The sequence below is a fragment of the Vicia villosa genome, linkage group LG6, assembly GCF_029867415.1.
Source record: "Vicia villosa cultivar HV-30 ecotype Madison, WI linkage group LG6, Vvil1.0, whole genome shotgun sequence".
Classification (NCBI taxonomy): domain Eukaryota; kingdom Viridiplantae; phylum Streptophyta; class Magnoliopsida; order Fabales; family Fabaceae; genus Vicia; species Vicia villosa.
The window spans coordinates 34,650,887-34,670,976 of NC_081185.1; the positions used below are offsets into that span (position 1 = coordinate 34,650,887).

Consider the following 20,090-nt stretch of genomic DNA (forward strand, 5'->3'; position numbering starts at 1 on the left):
ATTTTTTAATATGACATTAATTAATAAGAAAATAAGTTTAAATTTTTAAATATGCACTAATTATAATTAGAATTAGGAATAATGAAAAATAGGTTTAAATTTTTTTAATTTGACATTATGTATGATTATGTATGATAAGAATTCATATTCTTTGATCATAACTAATAGTAAATAATTTAAAGAGAAAAAGGGTTTAATACAACACTGAAAAATAGAGTTTATTTATTTTTTAATATTAGAATTAATTGTACCATAAGAAAAATAGTGTTTTTTTTTACAAATGTAAACTACGGATCAATACAAGGAGGAATCAAGCTTAATAAAAGGAGTCAATAAGAAGTTCAATACAAGGAGGAATCAAGTTTATAACACTATGTCTAATCTAAGAATTGACCCCCTTCGTAAGAGAGTGGGCAACCGAATTCGCTTGACGATTAATCAACTTCAGCTCGAAGTTGAGAAAAACATGTAATAAGTTTCTAATAAACATAATAATCAAACTAAACTCGGAATCACCTTTATAGTTGGAGTGGATGGCTTGCACCACCCGTTGAGCGACACTCTTAAAAAATGACATTATCCAAGTGCATAACTATAGCTCCTTCGATAACTTCTTTAATGGCCGAAGCGTCCGCTTCAAGGATGGAGAGAGTATCAATATCCCAAGCTACATCTACAACAATGAAATTTTCACTTTATCCCGCACACACCGAACTTTATTAGCTGTCCCCCATTGCTTATTAAATCCCGCATCCACATTGCACTTTAACCACCCTTCTGATGGCAGATTCCAACTGGTGACATTATGATGAATATTATTGCTTTCCGAATTCCTTTGCATAGTGAACCAATCCCGCCAATTATGAAACACAATCATTGCTTCCTCTTTCTCATTATGCCAAATAAGATCATTCCTATAACACTAATTATAAAGTAGGAAGTTGATTCCCCCTAATGGTGGCTTTGGTTAGTTGTTTGTTTTCTTTGGGCTTTGGCCCTCCCCTCAATAAAAAAAAAGTAGGAATTTGAATGGTATTTATTGACAATAAATATAAAAATATTCGAGTTTTAGTTTTCTTTAAAAATGACAATAATTATAAAGTTAGAATTTAGATGGTTATATAAAGGGCCATGCTAACCAGTGCCCCATGGACACTAGTTAAAGAGTATTAAATGAGTTTTATTCAAAATTTTATTCTTTTGAAATAAATTATAATTACGTATATTTAATCATTAAGTTACTTAAATTAATTATTCACTCTCTCTTTCATACACTACATAATTTATACATGTGAAAGTAGATAAAATTCGAACTCAAATTTCATAATTATATTTCTATATTATTATCATTTTAATAGGAGAACATGATTTACTAGAAACAAAATAAACTAATCAAACCAAGCATTTGGGCTTCAGTGGTAAAAGAGCTCCTGCAAAGGACGACATTCGGGAAATACAAAGTTCAATTTCTAGTACAAACAATATTTGGCCAGTGTTCATATCTCAGGTCACAACTCTGAATTAATAGAGCCTTTTTTATAGGAGCTAGATAAAATATATGAAAAAAACTTTAATTTTAAAACTAAATATGAAAAGAAAAAAAAAGGTAGAATCATCTCTCAATTCTTTCTTGTTATGCCATAATAACTTGATTCTAATTTGGAAGGATGTAGCCTTTTGGATTGGGTTGGAAGATTGCCTAGCAGATTCTTTTAGGTCTGTTTGGTTCAACGGAGGGGGGAGGGAATTTAATAAAGGGGAGGGGAAGGGAGGGGAGGGATGTATTTAAATTAAAAGTATGTTTGGTTCAAACGAGGGGAGGGAAGGGGAGGGAGAATTTTTAATTAAAAATATGTTTGGTTCAGGAGGAGAGGGGAGGGATTTTAAAACTAATTTACCTTTTAACCCTTAAAATAGTATAACACTCATGCTAAATCAAATAAAAAAAGGTGAGATGCTTAATTTTTTTTTGTCAATTCATAAACAATATAGATAATCAAACACAAAATATTTACTATTTCAAATACTTTAAAATATATTAAAGCGTAAATAAAATATTAATATATTCCATACAATAATCAAATGATCCATGCTCAGATGAATTATTTTATTATCTTGATGATCCATCTAATTCCATAAAATATTTATAAAATTAAATTTTATATAATATATATATAGCTCATATACTTCAATTATATTATATATAAATATATAATACAACACAATAACTTATAAAACAATTAAGTTCTTACAAAATAATAAATCAAAATGAATATAATAAAACACATGAAAAATGAAGAAAGTTGAGTCACTATATTGATATAAAATATAAAATCATGGAGTTACCGTAAAAATGGAGGAATTCTAATAAGACGATAAAAATTAACGTATAATATATATTAAAAACAATTTAAGATTTTAATTAAAAAGTGAGGGTAATTTTGTCAATATAGAAAAAATAGATTTTATCATAACTCTTCTCCCTCCCCTCCCCTCTAAATCCCTCCGATTTGGGGGGAACGGAAAGTTGCTTCAGGAGGGAATCTGATTACCTCCAATCCCCTCCCATCCCCTCATAAAAAATTGAACCAAACATACTTAACCTAAAATATTCCCTCCCCGCCCCTCCCCTCCTCTCCGAAACCCCCCAACCAAACAGACCCTTAAGGAAGGTTTTATTAAGTGGTATTTGTATTGTAAGTTGAGAAAAACCAAGAAAGAAAAGGAGCGGATTGTATGGTTGGCGGTGGTTTGTACTCTTTGGAAGACAAGAAACACTATTATTTTTAGAAGTGATATCTTTTGGGAAATAAAAGCTTTGATTTGTAGATGGGCTTTCATAGAAAAAATTAACAAACTTTTATGAGTTTAATAAAAATTCTTTGTTTTATTTATCGTAGTTGGCAATTGGTGTGTAATTTTTTTTCGAGCTCTGTTATATCAAACTTTTGGAGAACTTGGGTTCTCATATTAATAAATTCTTGCTTAAGAAAAACTAAATAGAGAAAAATTAATGCACTAATTAAATAATAAATTTCAATTACTGCTTGTAGAAAAATAATTTTACATCAAAAAGAAAAATAATATTTGGAAATTAAAAAGAAAATTAAATTAAAAAAAAAACAAATAAACTTTACAACAAATAAGAATGAAAATTAGATTTTATAAGTATGGTGAATATCTGGAGGAAAACATAAGGACAAATTTTCCACATTCAAATTGCAGACATGTACAATTTATATATGCATGCATCCAAGGTTCAAGAGACGACATTTATATGTACACTCACATTTGACAGTAGAAATTGCAAAGTCTTTCAAAATAATAACTAAAGTAAATATTTTAAAATTTGTAAATAAAAGAAATTCGAATACATATAAAATATAAATATAAAATATGATTATATAAAATAAGATTGTTGTTTTTAAAATTGTTTTTTTTAGGCAATAATTTATTGAAGGAGAGAACTCAAGTTCTCAAACAAACTTATAAAAGAAGGACGAGATAAAAGCTCCCTGAAAAAAATTACACGAAAATTGACCCTTAAAATAAAAATAACATAGAATTTTTGCTAAAATTATAAAAATTACAATTGTGGATATCTAAATAATTGGAAGAGTCATATTTTTCATTTTTTTAACATATAAATTTTAAATCTTTCAAATAACTATAAGCGTTGAATAAATATTAGTAAGCTAATATGAATCACGAAAAAAAAAAGATGCTACTATTGAGGTCTGAAATATAAAAATAAATAAAATAAAGTATACTTACATTTTAAATTCTCACATATAAATTGCAAAATCTATATATTAATATTTTTATTTTAATAAAAAAAGAACACCATACAACTTACCCTACAACTTAAAAGATTAAAGACCCTTGACAAATGAATATAATTAATTGTAGTTTTTTTTCACCGGCCTTCTCAATGAAACAATACTTTCCATATACCTAACAACTCTTATTTCAGGTTTTCCATAAACTTGAAGATCCATCATTTTGTCATTCTCAGAGTCATACAATACCAGTCTTCCATCATTGTCTTTCCAAAGAAATCCATTGATCCCATAAAATCCAACAAACTTTGAATCCATAGGCACAGGTCCAGCACTATATAGCTTAATCCAAGACTCTTCATCACAATAATTTTTCATCACCCAAACATCAAAACATTTATCTACTCCTATTCCTCTGATAGGATAAACAATAACACCAATAGTATTAGATTCATTAAAAGGTGCTAGAGTTTTATAACATTCTCCTGAAAAACAAGAATACTCTATTTTGGGAACTTTTATCTTCCTAAATGTTTCATCAACCATGTTGAATGCTAGAACGAACTTTTCTATTCCGCCGCCATCCTTATCAACATAACCCCACCAATGACAACAACTGTTCATAAAAGTATAAACCGCGGAAGACTCGTGGGAAATTTCAAATGGAAGAGGGAGATCTTCCGCATTAAACTTTCTCCAAGAGTGGGAATTAAGACTGTATAACAAAGCAATCCAATATCCTTTTTCTCTTTCACCATTTGCTTTTTTCAACCATACATCTTGTAGGAGAACGACTTTATAATCATTAGTTTTGTGATCAAATCCAAATCCAGCAAATTCAGACTCAAGATAAGTTTCTTTTGAACAAGTTATAGAATACTGACGCAAAGGCAACACATGACACTGTTTCAGGGATGGGTTAATTATTAAATTATTTGGAAATCCTTGTATAAAGTAAAGACCATTACAAGAACCCAATATCTCACCCCAACAAGTTTTATCTCGATTGTTTACATGAGGAAGATTTAAAGGAGAAGATGATACATGTTTTTTGGGATCATCTAAATTCCAAAACATAAGGGGAAAATCAATTTTTACGCCAGAATTATTGAACAGTGTGCGAATAACCCAGAGATGCTCCTTTTGATTTTGAGAGTAAATAAGATTGTTGTAGAAAACATAGTATTTATTTATAAAATAAGGATCAGTTATGAGATTGAACCATGATTCGGAAACAAACTTACATTTCAACAATTCTCTTGCTGGTAGCCTTGATAGTATGTTGCATAATATATCTTGTGGTAGCCTTGATAGTATGTTGGATAATGTATCTTGTGGCAATTGCTCCAACTTTGTTATCATTTTGCTTTTGAATCTTTGATTTCTTAACAATACTAATCTGAATATGGAATAGAAAATTAGAGGAAGGAAACAAACCCAAAATGCTTCCATGATTTTGGTATTGGTAAATGATAATCTATGAATTATTTTGGTAAATTAGAAATATTTAGCATTCACATATAATAGTGAAAAGTTAGTGACTTTGTCTTGGTCTTCACATATATAAACTAGGGTTAGGCAACGACCCGTGGAAAATTAGGGTTTGGTATGAATATTGTTATACAAAGTGTCAAAAATAGTAAAAATAGTGATTCTATTTTGTTTTTTTTCACATTTATCTATAACAAATATTTGTTACCATGGAAAATTAGGGTTTTTTATGAAAATTATTAAGTGTCAATAATAAGAAATGAATAAAATATTAAATTATTTAAAAAAAATGTATTATATTTAATAATAAATTTTAAATCAAAGAGTAAAAATAGTATTTTTCTTTTGTTTTTTTTTTCACATCTATCTATAACAAGTATTTGTTACCCGTGGAAAATTAGGGTTTGTTATGAATATTATAAAGTGTCAATAATAAGAAATGAATAAAATATTAAATTATTTAAAAATAATGTATTATATTTAATAATAAATTTTGAATGAAATAGTAAAAATAGTGATTCTTTTTTGTTTTTTTCACATTTATCTATAACAAATATTTGTTATCTGTTTTAATATCTCTAATTAATAAGTATTTGTTATTTATTTTATTTTGATTGACAAAATAGATTTTTTGTTTTGTACGAACCAAAACACACCAGATTTTATTTCTTATTGAGATAATAGGTTACATTATAGAATCGGATATAACTAAATTATGTGACGAGAGAAAATCTATTAGCATAAGTTAAGAGAATATATATATATATATATATATATATATATATATATATATATATATATATATATATATATATATATATATATATATATATATATATATATATATATATATATATATATATATATATATATATAATATTATGTTAATTTTTTTAAAATTAAAAGATAATAATTTAATATAAACAAATGTATTAAAAATGTGTATAGTAAACTTTGAAAAGAAATGTTTGATTTTTTTCATAGTGATGAAATTTCTTGCTTGATTAATGCCGTGTTAAATGCCTTACCTATTTATTCTCTCTCGTTCTACAAAGCTCCTTCTAAGGTTCTTAATGAGATTAGTTCCATTCAAAGAAAATTCCTTTGGAGTGGTAGTGATCTTAAAAGATCCATCAATTGGGTTAGATGGGAGATTGTGTGCAAAACGCTAGATGAAGGAGGATTGGGGTTCAAGAATGTGGAGGTGATGAATGTTGCGCTTTTAAGTAAATGGAAATGGAGGATCCTAACGGAAGACAAGGTTGTTTGGCGGGGTATTATTGAGTCGAGATATGGTAACGTGAAGAGGAAGGTGCTTATTGGAGATATTTCCGTCATTTAGAAAAGGAATACAATTTGGTGGCGAGACCTCCTTTTATCTAACAATTTTGAATTTTTGTTGTATCAAAATTTCAAAGGTGCAATTTCGTGCAAAATAGGAGACGGAAGAGACGTACCATTTTGGTACGGTTGCCGGGCATCTTCTCAGCCTTTGATGGTGATGTTCCCGGAATTGTTCGCGATGGCAAAGAATGATGGCGTGGTGGCAGCAGCAGTTGGTATTCATGCTCATACGGGTTTACAGTGGGGAGCGGCTGCTGTCTTGGAGGAAACCGACAGCAACAGCGCTGCGGACCAGTGGCGGGATCTCCTTGAGATTGTTGATCATATCATGCCAAGGGTCGAAGTAAAGGATTCTTTTGTTTGGAGACAAAGCAAGGAAGAAGTCTTTTCGGTTAAGTCCTGTTTCTCTTGGTTCTACGCAAAGCTATCTGGGCCTCCTATTATAGATTCAGTCGTAAAAGCGGCGTCGTTCTTGTGGAAGGTAAATGCCCCCTCAAAATTCCTTTTCTTTGGCTGGAGAATTATTCATAATAGGATTTCTACCAAAGATCAATTGCACAAAAGAGGAATTTTAGAGGCCAACAATTTACATTGTGTGTTTTGTTCGACGGCGAAGGAAATTTTACTTCATCTTTTAGGTGGCTGCCGTGTCGTGAAGGACATTTGGTCGAAGGTTTTTGCGTGGATAGGAGCGTTAATAGATTTTTTTTTGGAGGATTTCTTGCTTTTTCCTTTCTTCTTTGACAAAGTGAGGAATTTAGCCAAAAGGAGGATAGTAGGTGTCATTTGGCTTGCAACGTGTTGGAGCATTTGGACGAGCCGCAACAATATCCTTTTCAACAAAGGTTGTTTTAGTTTTCTTGATTGTATGTCGGAGTTAGTGTTCCACTCTTGGAAGTGGTTACAATAGAGCCTTAAGCTTGAATCTAGTTGTAATTTTCATGTTTGGCACATTCTCCCGCTTTGTTGTTTTGTGTAGCAGGTTTCTTTTATTGACTCTGTATTTGGGTAGAGCAACCCTTTTGCTCTAGTTCAATTCAATTGCCTATTAAAAAAAAATTCTTAAGTATTTATACCATTAATATTAATATACTATTGCTTAAATATATTGTTTTGGTCGGTTACAGGGCAAATACTGCGTAGGCATAATATTTATTTCTCTATTCAATGAATATCGCAGCCTGAACAATTTAAATCATAATTTAGTCAATTCCCTTTATTTACGTATTAAATCGTAAGTTCGAGTGCTAATCTTATATATATGTCCATCTCGTGCAACCGCACTAAAGCAATTTGAACCACCGCATCAAGAATGCATCAACAATTTTGATTTTCAAATAGAATAGTAGTGTCATATGTGAGAATAGACTTCTAATTTTACAAATTTCCACAATCACATCCTCTGATTCAATATAATCTCCTCCAATTCAAGCTTCAACCGCTTTGACCAATATGATAAGATGGAAGTATCTTCAAATCACCTTCCTAAAGAACCTATGAAATTCTCTAGATCATGTTCTTCTTCAACAATCGCCATAGACACCATCGGTGGAAATCCGTACAGACAAGTAGAAAACCCACACTAAGGATCTATTAAATCAGCCTCTCTAAACAAGAAGTAGAAAGATGAAAGGCCCATCCCAGGGTTTCAAGATCATTAAAAAGTGGAAGAGACTTTAAATGTGACACTTTTGTTGACCATTACCGCTACCATCGTTGATCATTCAGTCTCAAGGATCCTCGTAGAAGACAGAAGTTCTTGCAGTCTGATATCTACTTCAAAATTTATACCGAGCTTGGCTAAAGGAAACAAGATTTGAGGTCATATGAAGGCTAGAGCCTCATGGCATACAATGATTCTTCCACTCATTTGTGTTGAAAAGTGTAATTATCGGTCTTGTAACACCATAATTTCCCAACGGAAATTTAATAAAATCAGAGTAATTTAATTTCATAAATTATCGTACAACAATTAGGATGCTACACTTCGCAACTTATAAAAACATATTTAAAGATGCATACATAGATACGTAGCACATCATGTGGATGAACCAACAATAAATTAACATTTGTTCTCAACTTTAACTTCATTAACGCAACGAAAATAAGCATATTAGTTCTCCAAATTCTCAACAATGTAAAATAACACTTATTCAATAAAAAATGGAGTCCTTAATACTCTAACAAATCAACCGAATAAAGTACCATTATAATAAAATTAACAAGCGTTCATTCCCCCTAGTGTTACGTATCAGAGCATAGACGCTGACTGATAAAAATAAGAGGAGAAACCTCTTCTAGACTCTGCAACCTGAGACTACACCTGATTATCTGCACGATGCCGTATAAAGCATCATTCCAACATAAAGGTGAGATATCACAACATATTTCAAACTCAACATTTATATCTTCAAAGAGAAAGAAAAATAAAAAATATTAGAGAAATTATACTAAACACTCCTTTGTGAGAAATCTATTTCTAAGAATCTCTAAAACACAAGAGCTACTGCTCGTTAGTTGTGTTAACTTTTGTTCTTAAGTTTTGTTTTAATCTACTTATTTAAATTTAGAAGCACTATTTGTAAACACATTTCATTTGTAAATCTATTGAGATCTTTATTCCTCGAGGGACTAGGTTGTTAGTCTGTATACTTGAGAGGGCTAAGGTGTCTTTCTAGACTCTTAGAGGTTGTTAGTAATCTTTCAAGATTAGTGGATTAAGTCGTTTTCTAAGGCGAAATCACCTTGGCGGGTGGCAAAGATTAACATTTTCTAAGGTGAACTTGGATAAACCAAACATGTCAATCTTCTTTCATTTCTTATATATCTCATTGATTGTGGTGAATAGTTTTTCTACTAGAAAAGTTTTAGAAAACCCAATTCAAAAATCCCTTTCTTGTGTTTTTCTCAACCTTGAATTTCAACTACTATATAAAGGGGAGACTTTCTCCCTTGAAATCACGACATTTTCCAACGTTTTCATATTTGTTTGGAATTTATCTCTCTGCTTTTTCTCCATCTCTCACTAGAATTTTATTTCTTCACTTGTGGTTGCCTGAGTGTTTTGGAGTGAAATTTTATTTGTGAGGAGAATAATTTTGTAAGTGATCGTATCGATCGTTTATATTCTTAAAGGTGCGATAACTTTAGGAGATTGAGTTTTGGTTCTTGAGATAAACCATAAATATCTATTATTGGTTTATTAAGCTTTTTCAAAAAAGTTTTGTTTTGGTTAAAGAGATCAGCCATAAATCTCTAATTGTCTTAATAGAATAAGATGGGGTAAAAGTTGTCCATAGGTTGGGGATAAGCCTAATCAAAATATCAAAATCAGATTGTATTAAGGTTCATGGGCATAATCTTTAACAGCTCACAAGTTAATAGTGAAAAATCTCAAGAAGACCTCTTGAGGACAGAACTAGGCCAACTTTCGGCCAAACCTGAATAACTCTCTGGGGCAATCTTTCTATCCCTACTCTCTTTATTTTCCTCAAATTTATTTTTGTTACTTTGCTTCTGCCACGCTTACTCAATAAAACTTTACTAACACGATCTTAAACGAGAAAGGTAAAATTAATCATGTTTTTCAAATACACCCCATCTTGTGCTTGAGGTTACTTGTTCAACACTTTCTTCGTCCATGTGGTATCGGATTCTTAGTTAGATTGATAGAAGACATGGTGTTAATCTTCATTGTAATTTCTCTATGATCCTTTTCCATCATCTCTTCGAATAAATTCATCATCCATGTTGCTAGACATGTACAAAGAGAAGCAGCTATATACTCTACTTCACATGAAGACAATGCTTCTACTTGTTCGTTTCTTGAGCTCCAAGCAACTAGTGCACCACGTAACATAAACACATTGCCAGCTGTCAATTTTCTATCCTTAGCATCACATTTGAAGTCTTCGATTTCTTTCTTGCATCTACCTATTGACAACAAGTGTCATACCCTAATTTTTGACCCCCCTGAGATGACATATCTTTAGGATTTTCATCAGGTCAAAACAAGTACCCAGAGCAGTCATTTCTTCATCTGGCATTCAATCAAGGGTGTTCAAAGACAAGAAAACTCAGGCAAAGGATCAATCAATAGAAGGATTAGTCTCTAATACAATCATAAGACTCAAAAGCTCCATTTATTCACCTATGATTGATTAGACACCCAGTCATCTGAGTACAGGTTTACTCAGGTCACCAGACTAGGGTTTTTGAGCCTACCAAGGACTAAAATCAGGGATCACCTTTGGGAAACCCTAAAAAGCCCCAGGGGATCATTCAAAGACATCAATCATCTTCAAATAGCTCATATGAAAAGATCCACTGGACATCACACCTCAATTCAAAGTCTACAGTCATCATTTTCATCTGGTCGACAATTAGGGTTTTTTACCTAATTCACCAGGATAGTTGACTTTTAATTAGGGCATGGATCCAAAACTCAAGACATGATTCAAGAACCTCTACTACCTCAATATAACCCATTTACATTACTCATTTGAGAAGAAGATCTTGATTCTACACAAAAATCCAAAATTTCACTTTATCAGGAAAAAGTCAACTGTATGGGTTCACCTTTGACTTTTAAGATTTTTGGTCAAACTATGACTTTCAAGGATCAATATCATCAATATATGGATATTAAAGTCATTTGACCAAAGAAATTCAAAGATATTCACCAAGGAGCAAAAAGTCGGGAATTAGGGTTTTTAAAGGCATTGTGGGAACTCAAAATTTCACCTACACAACTCAAAAAACTTCCAACATGAAAGTTGTAGATCTTGAAAAATAAAACAACATCTTACAGAGGAACTTTTTTCAAAAGATCAACCATTTAAGAGTTTTGAAATTTTGAAGCTTTAGGTTATAAAATTTTAGAAATTTTTCTAAGTGTTTTTAACCTAGTTTTCATCCAACTTTGGGCTCATTTTTCACAAATTTCCCAAATGATTCTGAACCATAAACTAATGATTTGAAGTAGATGTTTAGGGCTTTCCAAATTGTGTTCAACCTTCTCCAAATTCATTTTGAGCTAAGAGTTATGCTTGTTCAAAGTTGGCCTCTTGAAGTGAAATTATAGGTCATGTACAATTTGAAACTTTGCAATTTTGTGCATTTTGCTTCACTAAGTGATGCTACACGACCTCTAATGCATCTGAAAACATGCCATACATCCAAATTCATCATTGCATAAGGATTGGAGAAGATTCCCAAAAACAAAGGCATGTGATTATGTAATGATTACATTCTTGAATTTATGGAAAATGATGAATCATCAAGGAATCTTCTCACCAACCAATTAGAGCCCTCCTCTGAATCAGAAATGTCCCCTAAGATCCTGCAAGATCAATGGTTGGGGAAGCTAGCCCGAAAATGCATCATTGCATTTGGATATTTTCAAACTTTCTTCATGGCTAAGAAACCAAACTCACTTCACTAAGCAAGCTCACTCTCTCAATCAGTACTGAATCATTTGCCTATAAATAGAGGGCTCTTTCTCATTCAGAAAACACACCAAAGCAACCATATTCCTTGCTTTCTCTTTCTCTTCTCATGCTTATGGTTTTTCAAAGTTCTTTGGCAAGAAGAATCGTTTTCTTCAAACCAAAGCTTATCTTTGGAAAGTAAGCATTCTAACATCTCAAAGGGGTTCATTTGAGGTGATCCAAGCACCTGGATCACTTCTGTAAGTGGAGGAACGCCATTGTTGCTTTCACTTTGGAGCTGTTGCAGTTGGAGGTCCATAGAGCAATTCAGAAGGTTTCCAACAAAGCCAAGCATCCAGACGTGTTCCTCAGGTCATAGTGAAGCTGTTCAGATGGTTGCAGCTCATCTGTAACTCAAGATTCATCACTCTCCATGTCCACTTGAAGCTCAAATTGAGGGAGGTCCATAGAGAAATTCAGGAGAATTGAAGTTACAATAAGCATTCAGTTAGCATCACTGAGTCCCAAGGAAGCTTTTGGGATCATTCATATAAGCCCAGGTGCTCTCTATCATCCTCACGACCTCCATTTTCAGAGGTAAGTTTTTGAACTCCATCTCTTTAATTTAAGTACTCTTTGTGATAAAGCTCGATTCTATCTTGTTCAGCATCATCAGAGGATTGAAAACCCTCTATCATCATTCATTTATTCATCTTGTTTGTCATTTAATTTCAAATTTAAGGTTCATGTGTTCTTAGAGTTCTCTGAGAAATTAAGTAGCTATAGTTAATATAAATAAATGTTAGTTACATATCTGGATTCGTGAGGAAATTTAGAACAAGATTGATGTTTACATCATGCCATTAAGTTGAGAAACCAGAGATTTAGGAATTTGAAAATCTTTGAGCTCGAGGTTGAAGACGAAGATGGAGGGTGGCGCTATTTTTCAAATCACTGGGCAAAGTTTATTTTATTTTTAATGATAGGCGTTTTCTAAACGAATGAATAACTTGCCCTAGTGGCCTCACATGCGCTCTTAGTCTCCTCATGCCTCAAGTCTGGGGTTCGAATCCCCCTCGCCCCAGACTTTTTGTTTCTTTTATTTTTCCATGATTTACCACTTGTTTGAAAATATAATGAATTGGGTGTGTGTCTTAAACACCAAGCGCGCGTTGGCCCAGTGGTATTATTTTGAGTGTGTGACCTAGAGGGCGTGGGTTCAAATCCTCCAAGGACCAAAACTATTTTTTTAACACCCATTTTCTTTCATTTTCTCACAAACTTCACACAATTAATTCACCTATCAAATTAAATTATTTTCACTTCATTTTTCACACACTTGTTATTTAATATATCTATTTTGTGAATAATCAAAAAAACCATAAAAATATTATTTATTTCATATATTTTCATTAGGTTTAAAATAGTATGTTTTTAAGTGTTTTCTTAAATACTTTAAATATATATACTCATTTTGTTTTAACCTAATTATTTTGTGGATAATTTTATGATAAAACCCTATTTGTTTAGGTCTTAATTAGGTAAAGATCTTTGTCTTTACCTTAATTAAGTTGAATTTTGTCAATTTTCAAAGTTGTTTTCAATCTCTGATTAAATCAAATGATTAAGGTTTTCAAACAACAAAAACTTATATCATTCCAATCTTCATTTTCACTGCTTCACAAACAGTAAATAATCATTGGGCCTCTAATAGAGTGTAAGACCCAACACCTTTCTTTCTTTTCATAGTTTGTTTTCAAAAACTGTATTTACAAAATCTCCTTTCTGTTTTCAAAACACTTCTGGTATTTGAAGGGCATTATTCCCGGTGAAACTCTTCAGATACCTATGTGACCTTTGTCCATCTTCACTTCTTCTGTTTTCAAAACCCTTAATTGTTTATCATAAATATTCAACTGTTACCAAAACAACAAAAAAATTGCTGGTAAGGCTTTGTACATACTTCTTCAAAGGCCTCCACTCCATCCAGGTTAGGCTTTACAAGCTTTCAATTTACAGTCTTTGTTTAAATTACTGTCAAATATAAACTGTGCATATATTTGTTTAGAACTACGTTTGAGTGTAAACCTTAGGACAGTTAAACTATATATATATATATTATAGGAATATGGCCTAGGATTGAGAATGTCTTCCCGGTGAAGGCTCTTTCCTAATTAGAGATTTGTAGTTCAAACCCCCAAGATGAATTATTCCCGGTGAAACATCTTGGCAAAAACCTTAGAATCCTAAAAAATAGGACACATCCACCCAAAGAGGAATTATTCCCGGTGAAACCTCTTACCCATTTGCTTAAAGCCAAAATAAGTTTAAAAACCACATAGCTTTCTCTTGTGCTATAACAAGGACCCTCGATTAGCCTCCTCTTGGGCTTTGTACAAGGACCCACAGGCTTCTTAAAAGCATTTCCAGCTTCCTCTTGAGCTTATATACAAGGACCCATCAGGTTTCTTATAAACATAGGAACAGGTCTTTAGTCACCTTTTAGCCTATCCTGGTGAGTTTCTTCCAATTAAAATCAGACTTTAAACAAGCTAAGATTGTCTCAATTTTACATTGAGTACATTTTTGGAATGAGAGACATGGACAGTCTCTGTCACCCTTATCTTCATCAATTTTCCTTAGCAGAGTCTAGGATCCATGTTTGTTTTTCCTCAGCAAGAGTCAGCCTTCATCTTGGGCTTTAAACAAGAAGTCTCCTCTAGATAATCTTTCTGCCACTCATTTCAATCAAAACCCCTGGAAAGGGTTAGCCTCCAAATCATTCCATCATTTCAACAAAAACCCTTGGAAAGGGTTAGCCTTCACACATTCTTTCATTTGAACAAAAACCCCTGGAAAGGTTTAGCTTCCAAAATCAGTCCTTCAAATCCAAAGATTCATTTCTCTTAGGAAATAATTTCCCCAAAAGAGTCAAAATCCCTAGAAAGGGTCAGTCTCCAAAAACATGACAAAAATCAGTCTTTTAATAGACAACATCTCCAGCTAAGATAAATTCCCTAAAAAGAGTCAGCCTCAATTCTGGGCTTTGTACAGAACACCAAAAACTCCTTAGTTTAAATTTTCCCCAGTAGAGTTATCATTTCAATAAGTCAATAAATCAATCAAAAAGCCTCAAGCTTGGGCCTCATGCAAGCCAGCTAAAGTCAAATCTTTCATACAGTAGATAGACATAGCTTATCTCTATAGAGAGATATTTTTACTACTCTACCACATTCAAACAAACATTACATTTCATTTCAATTTTAATCAAGTCTCCCATTTAGGATTTTGAAAGGCATGAGCTGGCAGTAAAACCCAGACATGTGGTAACTTTCCCTAATTTGGATGAGCATCTTTCTTTCATTTAAGAGGCATTTGACTGGTATACTTGCACATACACAAGTAAGGTCCCCCTCTTGAATGAAATGAATTCAGTTATTCTGTCACTCTTTTAAATGTTTGTGGTAGAATAGTACAAATACCTCTCTGTAAAGATGATTTCATGTCTCTTTACTGTAAACAGAGATTTAATTCAAGCTTCAACCTTGAGCTTCAAGCAAGGCACCAAAAATCATTAATTTCCCTAGTTAGTTCCTCGAACTACATTAAGCTCTGACTTCCACTAGGGATATGTAGGCATTAGGTTCACAAGGAATCTCAGCGAGCTAATAAAATACCAAAAATAGTCAGTTTGTTTGTCTGTCTGTCTTTTTCAAATCAATTCAATTCCTTCCCCTAACACAAAGGAGAAACTTTCCCAATCATTAGCAGCAAACACAATCACAATGACACAGAGAAGGTTCCTGTAGAGTACTACAGATATGTAGGGTGTTTAAACACTTCCCTATGTATAACCGACCCCCCCGGACTCTAGAATTTCTAGTCTAGGTGAAATCCCCACACTTAGCAAACTCTTAGGTTTTAGTTGAGATCTTTTTTTTCCCTTTCCTACTCGTAGGACAATAAGAAAGTTCGTGTGATATCGTAGGAAGAACTGAAATAAAATTCATCCCACCACAGGCACATTCTCCTTCCAAATTTCGCGTGAAGGGTCTAGCGTGCCGTCCTCCCAAGTGAAACGGGGAGGTAAAAAAAAACGACACCATAGAAAAATGGCGACTCTGCTGGGGATATAAGTGTTAAAAACCTTGGTTTTTCATCCAAACCAATGGTTGACCTGTTGCTGGTCCAGCCCCAATGAGGAATTAGGGATGCCAAATTCCCCCTCAAACAAGAGAGGTCCTGCCTAACCTCTGTGTCATATCATGTGATTGGTGCATATATATTTGTTTATTTTGTTTATTCTGTATCGGGAAAGGGCTTGATTCCCCCTTGTGGTGAGAAATCCTATACCTGGATTTGAGTGCAACATAAGATAGGATGGAGGATGTCTTCCCGGTGAAGACCCTCTAATCTTGGTTTCCAAGTCTACTCTTGGGATTTGCCTGGCTGGTTGTGATTAACTGCGCCACTGCATTCCGACACTGATTTGTACCAGGAGGACCTAGAAACACATTAACCCCACTTAAAGCCTTTTTTAGGACGTAGAGCGGTGATTATGAAAGTAATTGTCACGCAGATACTACACTCAGAGAAAAATCTCTTATAGATACCAATCAACGTATCTTTAAGGTTGAGCAAAAACTCTGAGACCCCTAGAACCCGTTCTACAGGTACAAAAATCCTCAACCTTAGTTTACCATTGGGGCGGGGTTTGCGTTTTGACTTCATGACCACTATACCCTTCAACGCCATGTTTGTTTAAAACTCTTGTGTGTGCATTCATGCATTCATGCATCATTCATTAATAACAACTAAAAGCAAAAAGAGTCTTTTTCGAGTCGTTTTTCAAGGAAACTAAATAACGAACGTTTTGAACTTCAGAGAAAGAGAGAAACGGAGAAAGGACTTAAGGATCTATACCATGTATTACGGAAGAAAAAGAACTAGGAAATACACCTTCAAGATTCCCCAGGTCAAGGAACTGGGAAAGCTCGGAAAACTGGTGGTCAACCCCCAGGCTTTCAAGGAGAAGTATGGAAAACTTCTGCCTTTGCTCAATACCAACATGGTGGATGGGATCCTTCCCACCTTGGTACAGTTTTACGATCCAACGTATCACTGCTTCACCTTTCCAGATTATCAGCTCATGCCTACGTTAGAGGAGTACTCTCGTCTAATTGGAATACCCGTGTACGCGCAAGATCCATACTCCGGTTTGGAAAAGAATCCTGACGACATTATCATTGCTGCAACTACTCCTTTGAACGTAGTCGACATCAGAACTCATATGGTGAGTAGAGGAGGAATTCAAGGATTGCCCTCCAAATTCCTGTTTGATCAAGCTCGGTACTTCGTCAGCATCCAAGATATGAGCGCTTTTGAGGAAATCTTGGCTTTGCTTATCTACGGATTGTTTTTGTTCCCTAACATTAACGATTTCGTCGACATCAACGCAATTAAGATCTTCTTAATTGCAAATCCAGTTCCAACCTTGCTTGCGGATGCTTATCACTCTGTGCATTCAAGAAACCTGCAGCAAGGAGGATTAATCACATGCTGCGTACCGTTGTTATACGAATGGTTCGTTTCACACCTGCCAAAGTCTAGCACTTTCTGGAACATGAGGGATGGCCTTTACTGGTCATAGAGAATCATGTCTCTCACTCATACAGACATTGATTGGTGTAGTCCTGACAACGACGAAACCAAGATCATCTTCACTTGCGGAAGTTTTCCCAACATACCCCTTATTGGAACTAAGGGAGGAATCAGTTACAATCCAGCTTTAGCCCGTCGTCTATACGGATATCTTATGAAAAATATACCAAGTAACATCCAATTGGAGGTTCTGTTCTTCAAGAACATCGACGATCATGGAAACATGCTGAAGAAGGAAATTGTCCAAGCCTGGCGTCTTGTACACAGCAAAGGGAGAAGATTGTTAGGAAAACATCTTTGCATCTCCCTGGATCCTTACCTTCAATGGGTACGCGTCAGAGCATTCAAGCTCAGGATGCCATATCAACATCAAGAACCTATTCTCCTAAGGGAACCAATATACCTTTTCTGCACTGATGTTGAAAAATTGCAAGCGGCATTAAACAAGGTATGCCAAGAAAGAATGCTTGGAGGAACAAGTATCGAATCGTCAACACGGAAAATGTTGAGATTCAAAACATCCTAAGACGGAAGGATGAGTTACTTGAAGTACTCGATCGACAAGTGACACAATCATCGCTTTCTCATCATATCCCTCCTGCTTCCTGGAACATCGATCAGCTCACGTCAGAGAACGCTCAGCTCAAGAAACAGGAGAAGATGTTAGAAGTCGGCTCATCATCAAAGTTTTAGAGTCCTTTCTCTCAGTTTCTCTGTATTTCCCTTTTCAAAGTGTGTAAAAATGGCATTTTCGCTTAATTAATAAAAGTTTGATGTTTCATAACGTAATTATGGTGTTTCCTTGAAAAATATTAACTTAATTGCATATCATACATCGCTTTAGCTGTACGCACTGACACGAGAATTGTCGCGGATATAATAGTCACTTTCCTTTCTCCAGAAAGAGAGGAGGAGAAGGAGGTGAACCAAGACTTTCAAGCTGTCTCATCCATACAACACTCGTTCAAGTCGCAAGAAAAGAATGGAAGACTTTGAGCAAGAGAATGAAGAACTCAGAGAAGAGATTAATACTCTCAAAGGTACTGTCGAAAGACTCAATAGTATGGTAGAAGCCCTGGTAGTTGCGCAGAATCGACCAACGCCAGAAGAACCGCAAAGGACTGTGGTTTCCGAGATTGTTTCTACTCCTATTCCTCAGTATACCATGCCGCCTGATCGACCTTGGGGCATGCCGTATAACTTTACTCCAGAAGGGTACATACCTCCAGCTTCTGAAGCTCCAAAAGTCACCATGGATATGCGTCCACCGGAGGGTTACAAACCTCTGGAAATTGAAGTTCCAAGAGCAACGGCAATGGGTTTCACACAACAGAATGCTGAGATTCCAAGATCTGCTGTCATGGCTTCTCCACGACCGATTATGCATACTTTTCCTCCATAGGGTGGACAAGTATATCATCACGCTCCAAGTGAGGATGCTGGCGTGTATGAAAGATTGGACGAGTTCCAGGAACAGTTTCTGCAAATGCAGAAGGAACTCAAGACTCTCCGAGGACAAGATCTATTTGGAAAGAATGCTGCAGACCTCTGTCTGGTTCCAAATGTTAAGATTCCTCACAAATTCAAAGTACCAGATTTCGAGAAGTACAAAGGGAATTCATGCCCCCAAAGTCATCTCGTGATGTACGCTCGAAGAATGTCAACTCAGACTGATAATCAACAATTACTCATTCATTATTTTCAAGACAGCCTGACTTGTGCTGCACTCAAGTGGTACATGAACTTGGACAGTTCAGAGATTCGTACTTTTCGAGACCTCGGAGAGGCCTTCGTCAAACAGTATAAGTACAATCTGGATATGGCTCCCGACAGAGATCAACTCCGGGCCATGACTCAAAAGGATAGAGAAAGCTTCAAGGAATACGCTCAGAGATGGCGTGAAGTTGCTGCTCAAATTTGTCCACCACTTGAAGAGAAAGAAATGACAAAAATCTATCTCAAAACTTTGAGTCCATTTTACTACGGACGAATGGTTGCAAGTGCACCAAGTGACTTTACCGAGATGGTAAACATGGGTGTACGTTTAGAAGAAGCAGTTCGGGAAGGACGCTTGAACAAAGAACCAGAATCTTCTATTGGTCCAAGGAAGTATGGAAGTTCTTTCCAGAAGAAAAAGGATCAAGATGTCAGCAATGTCTTGCACAAAATCAAGAAGAAATTCCAACCTCAAGTTGCAGCAATAACTCTGGTTGTTAACTCAGCGCCAGCTTATCAACCTCAGGTCCCGCAACAACAAATTCAACAAAGGTCGCAGCAACCTCAACAGCAGGTTCGACCTCCAAATTACAACAATCGGGCTCCAAGGTATCCTGCCTTTGACCCCGTACCAATGCTGTATGCGGAATTGTTTCCAACATTACTGGCA

General features: G+C 34.6%; 1 protein-coding gene and 1 pseudogene across 1 annotated transcript; one reads left to right on the forward strand and one right to left on the reverse strand.

Annotated features, from left to right (window-relative positions):
• Nucleotides 1-3,899: 3,899 nt before the first annotated feature.
• On the reverse strand, nucleotides 3,900-5,141 carry LOC131613509 (F-box protein At5g49610-like). The gene has a single exon (XM_058885173.1). The coding sequence runs from the start codon at nucleotides 5,139-5,141 to the stop codon at nucleotides 3,900-3,902; it is 1,242 nt and encodes a 413-aa protein (XP_058741156.1).
• A 1,651-nt stretch (nucleotides 5,142-6,792) lies between these two features.
• The window catches only part of LOC131613510 (ATP synthase subunit alpha, chloroplastic-like), a 25,844-nt pseudogene continuing 12,546 nt past the window's right edge, over nucleotides 6,793-20,090 (forward strand).

Excerpts from the sequence above, each read along its gene's own strand:
- LOC131613509 (XM_058885173.1), bottom strand. The coding sequence starts at position 5,141 with ATGATAACAAAGTTGGAGCAATTGCCACAAGATACATTATCCAACATA.